The sequence below is a fragment of the Eptesicus fuscus genome, chromosome 21, assembly GCF_027574615.1.
Source record: "Eptesicus fuscus isolate TK198812 chromosome 21, DD_ASM_mEF_20220401, whole genome shotgun sequence".
NCBI classification, from domain to species: Eukaryota; Metazoa; Chordata; class Mammalia; order Chiroptera; family Vespertilionidae; genus Eptesicus; species Eptesicus fuscus.
The window spans coordinates 44,209,816-44,221,296 of NC_072493.1; the positions used below are offsets into that span (position 1 = coordinate 44,209,816).

An 11,481-nucleotide genomic window follows, 5' to 3' on the forward strand; every position below is an offset into this window, starting at 1 on the left:
ACTTGGGTATGTTCCCTTGACCCGATTCAAACCTGGGACCTTTCAGTTTGCAGGCTGACTGACGCTCTGTCCACTGGTTAGATTTTCCAAACCGGCTAAGGAAAAATAGGAAAAAATTTAAAGAGATCGTTTGCTTTCTTATTTTTTGCACAATTAGCTTTTGGGACCCGATGTGCCTTTTTCTCATCAACAGCACGTCTCAGGTGGATCTCGCCACCTTTCGAGCGGCCGAGAGCCACGGCCATGGCCAGCGGCTGCCACGGTCCCCGGCCCGGCTCTGCCCACTTCTCTGGCTGCACTCCAGCCATGGAGATGATTCAAGGCTTCCCTGAACCGTGCCATGCCCTCTGACCTCTAGGCCTTCACCCATTCTATGCTCTCTTCCCAGAACGCTCTTCTCACAACTCGTCCTGCAAGTCTGCTCAGGCACCACCTCCTCCAGGAAGCCCTCCCGGAACACCACCCAGTTCCCACTCGCTGCGGTTGGGTTAGTCACTCTCATCTAGATTCCCACAGCAGGTGCCTCCCTCAGGTCACCCTGCACCTTGACCGTGTGTGTTCGCTTCCGTCTCCCCCGTTGGACTGCAAGGTCCTTAAGGGCAGGCCCGGGGCTGACTCAGCCTGTGTCCCAAGCACCGCCAGGTCCTGGCCCAGAGGAAGCCTTCGGAAATGTTGACACACTGACTAAATGACTTCATTATGCCCACTCCTGGTTTACAGATAAGAAAACCGAGGCTCAGCCCTGGCCAGTGGCTCAGTTGGTTGGGTGTCGCCCCATGCACTGGAAGGTGGTGGGTTCAATCGGAGGTCTGTCCCTTGTAGGGGACGTGCAGGAGGCAACTGATCGATGTTTCTCTCTCTCCGTCTCCCTTCCTTTCTCTCTAAAAAATCAACAAAAACAATATAAAAAAAGAACGAAAACGGAGGCTCCGAGAGACAAAGTTAATTGCTCAACGTCAAACACCCAGGAAATGATGGAGCCTGAACCGAAACTCGGCTTCCAGCGTGGTGATGGCCATGACGCGTCTCTCGGCACCCCCACTCGGTCTGTCTTGCTACAGTGTGGGCTGGCGGATTGAGGAGGAATAGCCGAGAGCCGTGTAGGGAAGGAGGGAGGTGGTAGGCCGAGGGGAGTGGAGGAAACTCTAAGAGAGAGAATTAAGTCCCCAACTCCAGGCACTTGCCTCTGGTCCTTTGGGCTTTGTCATCGTCACGTGCCACACACACACATGCTTAATTATGGGATGTTTTTCTCCTATTGATATGCTCTGTTGTATACAAGTTTTATAAGAAAAAGTCATGGCCCTCACCGGTTTGGCTCAGTGGATAGAGCGTCAGCCTGAAGGGTTCCGGGTTCGATTCTGGTCAAGGGCACATACCTCAGTTGCAGGCTTGATCCCCGGGAGGCAACGTGTGTTTCTCTCACGTCGCTGTTTCTCTCTCTCTGTCCTTCCCCCTCCTTTCTACTCTCTCTAAAAATCAACGGAAAAATATCCTTGGGTGAGGACTAACAGACAAAAATAAAAAGTTACGAGAAATAAATATTGAACTCTAGATAGAGAGGCAGATGCCAGCCCTGGCTGGTCGGCCCAGTTGGCTGAGCGTCATCCCACACACTGAAAGGTGGTGGGTTTGATTCTGGTCAAGGCACATGCTCGGGTGGCAGCTCGATCCCCAGTGGGGGGTGTGCAGGAGGCAGCAGATAGATGTACCTCTCTCTCTCCCTCTCCCTTCCCCTCTTTCTAAAATCAGTAAAAATCGTTTTGTTTTTTTTTAAAAGGATATACATGCTGAAGTATATAGGAGGCAGTGTACCAATGTCTATAATTTATTTTGAAATATATTAAAAAATCAGTTATTTTATTTTATTGTTTAAAGTATTACAAATAGTAGTACTTATATCTCCCTTTTTTCCCCCCATTGACCTTCCCCCGGCCTCCCCTAATTTTTAATAATTTTTTTTTAAATTAAAAGAGTAATATAAGTTCATTGAAGCAAATAAAGTAAAAAAAGAAAAGAAAATCAGTTTGATTAATAGATGACTAGAGCAGTGGTCGGCAAACTCATTAGTCAACAGAGCCAAATGTCAACAGTACAACGATTGAAATTTCTTTTGAGAGCCAAATTTTTTAAACTTAAACTATATAGGTAGGTACATTGCTGTTAACTTAATTAGGGTACTCCTAAGCTGGCCTTTGCTAAAAACTCAAGGGGCCAAAGAGCCGCATGTGGCTCGCGAGCCGCAGTTTGCCGACCACTGGACTAGAGCAAATAGGTGGATGCGAGATAAAGGAAATAGAGTAAAATGCTAATGGCAAGATCTCCGTGGTAGATGGATGGGTGTCCGTGGTAAGTTGTTCAACGCTGCTGCATGTTAGAAACGTTTCACAGTACAATGCTGAGGAATGCGCATAAAGGAGCTTTAGGAGAGTGTAACCAGGAAAAGTGGCAGAAGTGACAGACAATGAAAAACCAGCACCCACTGGAGGCTTAGTCTGTGGCGGACAGCGTGCCAGCGCCCTCTGACTGCTGTTCTCCGATTTCAAAGATGAAGGAGCGGGGAGGTAATGTGCTCAAAGGCAAATAGCTTACAGGAGCCAGACCTGGGGTTGGAACGCACAAAGCCCCGTCTCTAGAGTTAGTGCCTTTAACTGCTGTGCTATCCTGCCTACCCCAAGGAAAATGAAGCTGTTTTTAAGGAATTCCACAAGAGGACTATGGGAGGTCATTGCAAGGACACCCACCTGCAGACTCGTGCAAAGGAGCGGAGGCAAGGCCAGGCAGCTCCAGCCAAACTCAGGGCCATGGCCGTGTTTTGTTACTTTTTAAAGTTTTGGTTTGAATATTGATTTGGGGTGGCATGCTGGACAGAGGGGACGTTGATGGAGCTTCATGGGGTGGATGTCTCAAAACCCTAGACATCCCATCAACTTGACACTGATCCAGAGGAAGGACAAGGCCAAAGGCCTGGACCACTGGGTCTGAGGGAGGAGGGGCTGGGGGCCTGGACTCCTGGGTCTGAGGGAGGAGGGGCTGGGGGCCTGGACTCCTGGGCCTGAGGGAGGAGGGGCTGGGGGCCTGGTCTCCTGGGTCTGAGGGAGGAGGGGCTGGGGGCCTGGTCTCCTGGGTCTGAGGGAGGAGGGGCTGGGGGTCTGAACTCCTGGGCCTGAGGGAGGAGGGGCTGGGGGTCTGAACTCCTGGGACTGAGGGAGGAGGGGCTGGGGGTCTGAACTCCTGGGTCTGAGGGAGGAGAGGCTGGGGGTCTGGACTCCTGGGCCTGAGGGAGGAGGGGCTGGGGGTCTGAACTCCTGGGCCTGAGGGAGGAGGGGCTGGGGGTCTGGACTCCTGGGCCTGAGGGAGGAGGGGCTGGGGGTCTGGACTCCTGGGTCTGAGGGAGGAGGGGCTGGGGGTCTGAACTCCTGGGCCTGAGGGAGGAGGGGCTGGGGGTCTGAACTCCTGGGTCTGAGGGAGGAGGGGCTGGGGGCCTGGACTCCTGGGCCTGAGGGAGGAGGGGCTGGGGGTCTGGACTCCTGGGTCTGAGGGAGGAGGGCTGGGGGTCTGGACTCCTGGGCCTGAGGGAGGAGCGGGCTGGGGGCCTGGACCCCTGGGTCTGAGGGGGGCCGGGGCTGGGGGCATGGACTTCTGTGTTTTGTGGGAGGAGGGGTCTTGGTTTACCCTATGCAGACTATTGGTGGAGAGTGGGGTCCAAGGGAGACTCAAGAGGGAGATGAGTTGAGGAGAGGAAGGATCTGGAGAATGTTGGCCAGAGGGAATTCTGGGAGAAAAACTGGAAAGACAGGTGAGAGGGTTGAGTCCGGGCTGGAGAAGATTCCTCTGTCAACTGAGTCTGAGATATGATTGCCCAGGGAGCCTCTGATAGCTGGAGGCCCAGGGTGTGGCCGGGCCCTGAGTCACAGGGGACTCCTCCCTCCTCCTCCTCCCTTCTCCGTCCTCTCTTCCCTGAATTCTTTGAGAACAGGAGCCCACCTACACAGGCATCCAGCCCCATCTTTCTCTCCCACCTGGGACACTGGGTGCTCACGTGTGGAAGGCTCTTGTTGGGCCAGTCATAACCTCCGTGGAGCCTCCTCCCTCTGACCTAGTTTGCCACCTGTGAGATGCTCAGAACCACTCTCACATCCATTTCAACCCTCATGAAGTAGGCACTTCTCATTTCTCTTCTCTGTCTGTCTGTCTGTCTCTCTCCCACTTAATGTGTGGGGAAAACGGAGACCTGGGAAATAAAGAGGAACACCCTCCCCCCGGCCCAGGCCATTGGGGGGCAGGAGATGGGGTGAGGCTCAGCATCGGATGCACTTGCCCTTCCCGTCGCCCTCTCTGAAGGTCTCCTCTCGCCAACCTTGGCCCCTCAGAGGTCCCCACCCGTATTTTTCAGGTTGTAGAAAGGGAAACGGAAGGAAGGAGGCACCCCTGACTCCGTCCACAGGCAGTTTAGTACATGCTCTTTATTCTGTGAATATTTCATTTTACATGGTGATGATCGATTGCATACATATGTTTCTTTTTCATTTAACATCAGAGAGCATACACGGAACAACTCTGCATAATGATTATCCTGAGCAGCTTCATTAATATCCTTGTCCCGGATGTATTTATTGTTTACATAAAGAATCCACTAATTCTAACCTTGCTCCACGTTTCGGATTTTACCAGAATTTCCAGACCCAAGGTGATGAGTAAGGGTCTTGCTCTCCCTTGCCCAAGTGCCTTCCGAATATATCTGACCAATTTACAATTCCAGTGGTTGAGGCTCCTGGTCTCATTGGCATCTCTGCTGGCACGGAGGTGGTGTTGTCGTTGTTGTTTTTTAAAAAATCTTAAGTGTTTTTTTTTGCTTGATTTCCATCGGTTTACACACGTATCCTTTGGTTGAGGTTTTACTATGACTTTGAGCAAAGGTGAAGTCAAATATGACTGCAGGTCATGGATGTCCTGGTTTCTGTCAGTTTCCGGTTCAAGGCATAGAGCTGGAGAGATGGGAGCTTGGAGAGATTAGCTGTTGTTTTTTATGGTCTCATTGATCCAGTCGGTGAACTTGCAGACTTGGGTGTAAACACCGGGGTTGTTGGGTTGGCCACACGGGAACGCGCCCCAGGACACCAGGCCCTGCAGGGTGCCTTGGCAGATCAGTGGTCCCCCTGAGTCACCCTGGAGGGGAGAGAGCAGATTAGTTTTGGCTTCCTAGCAACCAGCACGGAGGTCTTATATTAACACCGCCCCCCCCTACACACACAGTTATCAAGTCTTTGTCCTGCCAGACCACTGCCTTCCACCCTATCCAATGGGAAGAGACTCGTCGTCTCTGTGAACCAATGGGAGAGCAGGAATTAATGCTATCTTGCCAGAGGACATTGGCTTGAGCCCCCAGCCAATGGGACCAATCACGGGAAGGGGGCGGGGCTTCTATCGTGAAGGACTCTTTGCTCTGCCACTAAAAGAAAGCCGATTGTCTCCAGGGAATGCACCATCCAGGCTCTTGCCTGGGAGTGTGGGACAAAATACTCCTGGGAACCAGGAACAGAACCAATGACCTAATCCACAGGGTCAAGTGCAAAATTAAAATGAAGACCACCTGGAGCAAAGAGATGAGTTTCAAAACAGCCACAAGAGTTTAAAGCAAGTGTGGGCCTGCCCCTGAGTGTGGGGCTCTGTGTCCCCGCACACCTTGCACATTCTTGAATCAGTCCTTCCGTGGGGGCAAGGAGGACCCCCATGCTTTAGGACACACAGCCCTGTCCTATCACCCCTCTGCCTAACACACACATCCCCCTGCCTCTGAAAGCAAATGTGAGCAAAGATAGTGGAGGTGCTAAGAGGCAAAGAGACAAAGAGAAACAGAGAGAGAGGTAGGGAAGAAGGAGGGGGATAGAGAAGCAGACATTTTGGGGTGGGAAAAAAGGCAGAGGTGGAAGAAATGGAAGAAATGAAGAGATTGACCGAGGCAGAACATGAGAGAGAGAGAGAGAGAGAGAGAGAGAGAGAGAGAGAGAGAGAGATCCCAACACAGAAGGAACACAAACGTAAACAAGTAAATGATATGAGGTGTGAGGAGAGATGATTCTCAGAGACCGCGATGAGGTTACAGAGACGGAGAAGGGGGGACACAGAGGAGGGAGGGGGGACAAAGAGGAGGGAGGGGCTCCTTCTTTCCCAGGCAGGACCCAGGTGAGGTGAATGAGACATAAGCTCTGGCAGGAAATCTCAGTGATGGCAATAAATAATATTTTTAGTGCAATGCTTTGAGAATCACATTTAATATGAAGAAAAACACACACAGCTGTGACAATCAGTTTATCCCAATTTCAGATAACTGAGGACAGTACCATGCTCTGCCGAACCAAACGGAAGCCGAGAGGCAAATGGAAAATTGGGTCGAACATGGGTCTTTACTGAAAATTCCGACATTTTTGCCCATCAAGGACTTTTGCAATGAGTTAAAAAAATATTGCACTAGAATAGGATTGATCTTGGCCACTGAGTGTGCGGTGCCCCCTGAAAGTTGGTGCTTGAAGCCACTGCCTCACTCCCCTTCCCCACGCCCCACCCCCATTTTCTCACCGTCAGTCCGTTCCCTTCAACTTTGTGCCCAGCCCCCGGGCCACACCAGCCCCCATGGGCCCCCACTCAAGCCCTACGCAGAGAACTGGGTAGAGAGAGCCAGGAAAGCGGGACGGTGAAGTGTGCTACAGGTGGTTCGGCACCAGGGTCGGGCCCCCAGACTCTGGGCTGAGAGGAAGCAGGGCCAGGGAGGGAAGGGTGGCAGCGGGGGGCGGGGGGGGAGGGGGTCTCACATTGCAGGCGTTGGTCTTCGAGTTGGGTTCACCGGCACACACCATGGATTTTCCCAGCAGGTCCTTGTAAATCCTCTTGCAGTTCTGGGAGGAGATGAGCCTGATGTTTGTGCACATGAGCTGCGACGGGAAGGTCACTGTTGAGGAGGCGGGCAGTACAGGCCAGTCAGAGGTGTGGACCTGGAGAGCCATGGGTGCTCATGGGAGAAGGGGTGGGCCCTGGCCCTGGACCTAAGAAGGGGCTGTGGGGCTCAGTACTATAGACGTGAAAAGGGGCCATGCTTTCTGGTCTCCTGGGTTGGTCGGAGGGGTGGGGGGGTGGGGAGGGGGGGACAGGAGACAAGGACCTAGGACCTAAACTCCTGGGTCCAAGGGAAGAGGGGCCGATGGGCAGTGCTCTGAGGTCACCGAGCAGCCTCACCGTCGGGGCTGGTGATGGTGCCCCAGCCAGAAACCATACAGGGGGTCCCGGGCGGATCGCATTGGGTGGGCAGGTTGACTTTCTTCACGGCCGACGACAGCTGGGCGGGCTCGCTCAGCTTCACCAGCATGATGTCATTCTCGTGGGTCTGTGTGGAGTAGTTGGGGTGGACGAATGACTGCGTGGCCTTGATCTTCTGGCCTCTCCTACTGTTCAGCCGAAAACTGCCCATGTACACGTTGTAGTCACTGGGAGAAGAGAGACATTCAGAGAGAGGCCGGGCCCCTGAGAGAGAGGGCTGGGGCTCAGAGAGAGGGGAACAGGGGTGCAGAGATGAGGGGTCAGGGACCCAGAGGGAGTGCTGGAGACGCTCGGGCTCCCAGCCACGGACCTCATCTGGCAGTGGGCGGCGGTGACCACCCACTCCTCGTTGACCAGCACGCCGCCACAGTGCAGCTGATTGCCTTTGAGCAGGGCCACCTGCCAGGGGTGGGAAGCTCTTGGGCATGGAACTCCGTCGATAATCCGGTCCCCCGAATTCTTTTCTGGAGAGAGACACCGAGAACAACTGGGTAGCACGCCTCCTGGCCAAGCTGAGGAGTCACTGAGGGATGTGCAGAGACAGACAGAGAGGCGTGGAGAAGGGCAGAGGCAGGCACGGAGCACAGGGCAGAGACAGCTGCAGACGGAGACGGAGAGAGATGGGGGGAGCCTGCTCAGAAACCCAGGGCAGCAGCTGGTTCGAGGCCACCCCAGCATCTGATGAGAGAGACACGGAGGGCAGGAAGCAGCCTGGAGGGCACCCAGAGCCCAGGAGTCAGGAGGGAGCAGGAAGGAAGGGGCCACAGCCCAGGGGTGGTGTCTCCATGGGAGGAGGCTGCTGCAGGGGAGGGTCCTGACTCAGGGGCTCCTTGGAGAGAGAGGGCCCTGGAGAGGGGAGGTGGGGGACTGTGAGGCCCAGGGTCAAGGTCAGGACTCCCAGGCTGGTCCTCACCTGCTTGTCTAGCAGATCCCAGGGCTAAGGACAGCAGTAGGAGCAGCAGGGTTGGGAGCAGGGGACCTGCCATGTGTCCTGTGTGAGCCTCTGTGGCTGCCACAGAGGAACGGCCTCTTCTGCTGGGGCTGGAATGACAGAGAGTTCAGGAGCGGGACTCCTGGTCTCCAGGTCCCTCCTCTTCGCTCAGACCCAGGAGCTCCAGTCTGCAGCCACCTTCTCCCTCAGACCCAGGAGCCCCAGTCTGCACCCACCTTCTCCCTCAGACCCAGGAGCCCCAGTCTGCAGCCACCTTCTCCCTCAGACCCAGGAGCCCCAGTCTCCACCCACCTCCTCCCTCAGACCCAGGAGCCCTAGTCGCCACCCACCGTCTCCCTCAGACCCAGGAGCCCCAGTTTCCACAACCCTCCCCTACCCCACTCAGACCTAAGATCCCTAGTCTGCACCTGCCTCCTCCCTCAGACCCAGGAGCCCTGCCCCTCAGCCTCCTTTCCTGCCTTAGACTCAAAAACCTTGCTCTCCTGCCGCATCTTCCCTCCAGCTCAGGCTTTAGGCCCCCAGAATCCCTTCCTCTGGGGACCTAGGACTCTGGCCTCCCATCCCTCCCCGTTTGTAAGTCTGTACCCCTGTTCCTTTTCTCTAAGGGACACAAAATTCTACCTCCAGCTTCTCATCTCTCAGAACCAGGACTCCACACCCCCCTGCGCCCCTCCCCTCAGGAGTCAGCTGTCGGGCCAGCCTCACCTCCTGCCCCTGAAAGGCCCCTTCTCACCTGTCGGTGGATCTGATCTGATCTGATCTGGGCTCTAGACTAGGTTGGGAGCCAAGCTTGTCCAGCCCTGTGCAGGGCGGCCCTCTTATAGCACACCCGCCCCCGCCCCGCACCCAGGCTCCTTGGGTGCAGGTGGAGCCAGCTCTGAGACACCCCCTTCCTGAATTTGCGGTTATCTGGAACCCCTGAGGCAGCTAAAGCAATAGGCCTGCCCGGTCTCCACCCTAGCCTCCCTCCCGAGGCTGTGTGGGGGCGGTACCCAGCCGGTTCACCCCCGCACATTCTGGCCCTGGTGGCAGCTACCCAGGGAGGGACCAGGTGCGGGCGCGCGGAGGGGCAGGAGCTGCAGGGCTCAGGAATGGACTGTGTCCTGGGTCCTTCAATGTGGCCATTGTTCTTGCCCTCGCCCCCTCTCAGGGGTGGCCTAGACCCCACACCCTCACTCTGCTCAGCCTGGGGGAACTGGTCTAGGCAGAATCCCAGACGCATCTTTGAGCCTGAACCCAGCGCCAACCCTAATAGAGGGGTACGAATGAGAAAGGGCAGGCTCTCGCGACTCCACCCCACTAAATGCTCACTGCTATCACTTGGTCTGCGCCTGATATTACACATTGATTGCTACACCTACTATGCATTTGTTAACAAAGATACCTGTACTGAGTACTGTCTCATGCAAACTTTTATTTTACTCTATGAAAGATCCTCCAGGGAACATTTCCCCTCTTAGTGCATTTGTTTCTGCTTTCTTTATACGGTTGCATAATGTTGCACATTGCAGAATTATTCCGATTCACGTGATCTGCTTCACGTTGAAGTACATTCGAATAGTTTTCATTATAATAAAGTGGGATGGATTTCTTTGTATAATCTTATCTTTGCTCACTGCATTCATTCATTCAAAAAAATAAAAATAAAAAAATCCACCGTGCGTTTACTCTGAGCCAGAAACTATCCTGGCCTCTGAGGACACAGCATCAGCAAAACAGAGAAATTCCCTCACAGAGCCTCTTGTTCCACTGGGCGGAGACCTTGACTAGCAAAATAAAAGCTTAAGATACGTAGTTTGTTTTTGTGTTTTTCTTTTTATTACGTTTATTGGGATGACATTGGTCAATGCATTTATACAGCATGGGACAAAAGCAGGCTTACAATTGTTCGTATGGAAAATCGTACAATAATGAATAAACGGTAATACAAGAACAAATTGCATTTCGTGTGCTCACAACTATAAACCGATGTTTGCCCCACCCTGGATAGGTTCCAAGTGTATATTTCTATGATACATGAGCTGTATGTTGCATTGTGTGCCCACCACCCGAAGTCAAATAATCTCCCATCACCATACATTTGACCCTCTTTACCCTTTAAATAATAATAATACATATATATATATTTTATTGATTTTTTACAGAGAGGAAGGGAGAGGGAGAGAGAGTTAGAAACATCGATGAGAGAGAAATATCGATCAGCTGCCTCCTGCACACCCCCTACTGGGGATGTGCCCGAAACCAAGGTATATGTCCTTGACCGGAATCGAACCTGGGACCCTTGAGTCCGCAGGCCGACGCTCTATCTACTGAGCCAAACCGGTTAGGGTGACCCTCTTTACCCTTTGCTTCCCCTTAGCCCCCTTCCCAGTGGTAACTGCCATACTGTTGTCCGTGTCTATGAGCTTTTGCTTGTTTGTTCTACTTGTTTGTTCATTTGTTGTTTTCAGTTTTATATCCTACCTATAAGTGAAATCACATGGCTCTTGACTTTTTCTGTTTGACTTATTTTGCTTAGCATGATATTCCATGTGGTCATAAATGACAGCGTTTCATCTTTTCTTATGGCTGAATAGTATTACATCTATAATAATAAAAGCATAATATGCTAATTAGACCAGACAGCTGAACGACCTTCCAGATGTCCTTCTGGACAAAGCTGTGGCAGCAGGAGCTGAGGCAGAGGTGGTTAGGGGCGATCAGCCAAGCAGGCAGAGTGGTTAAGGGGAGATCAGGCAGGCTGGCAAGCAGTTAGGGGCCATCAGTCAGGCAGGTGAGTGGTTAGGGGCGATCAGGCAGGCAGGCAGGTGAGCGGTTAGGAGCCAGCAGTCCTGGATTGCAAGAGGGATGTGGGATCGGGCCTAAACCAGCAGTCAGACATCCCCCAAGGAGTCCTGGACTGCAAGATGGTGCAGGCCGGGCTGAGGGGACCCCTGCCCTCTGTGCACGAATTTTGTGCACTGGGCCTCTAGTTATATGTAAGTACCACATCTTCTTTATCCAATCATCTATGGAAGGACACTTCAGTTGTTTCCATGTCTTTGCCACCATGAATTATGCTGCAAGGAACATAGGGGTGCATATGTCTTTGCAAATACATATTTTCAAAAAATTTTAATAGATACCCAGAAGAGGGGTTGATGGGTCATATGGTAACTCTATTCTTACATTTTTGAGAAACCTCCATCCTGTTTCAGAGTAGCTGTGCCAGTTTA

At 53.0% G+C, this 11,481-nt stretch overlaps 1 protein-coding gene across 1 annotated transcript; it reads right to left on the bottom strand.

The window, feature by feature from the left end:
- Positions 1-4,446: 4,446 nt before the first annotated feature.
- Positions 4,447-9,044, bottom strand: LOC103297599 (kallikrein-7-like). The gene is made up of 6 exons (XM_008154313.3): positions 9,000-9,044; positions 8,228-8,355; positions 7,625-7,778; positions 7,234-7,481; positions 6,813-6,949; positions 4,447-5,169 (listed from the first exon to the last, which is right to left on the bottom strand). Exons 2-6 carry the CDS (start codon positions 8,298-8,300, stop codon positions 5,014-5,016), a joined length of 768 nt encoding a protein of 255 aa, XP_008152535.2. The 5' UTR covers positions 8,301-8,355; positions 9,000-9,044; the 3' UTR covers positions 4,447-5,013.
- Between the last annotated feature and the right edge of the window lie 2,437 nt (positions 9,045-11,481).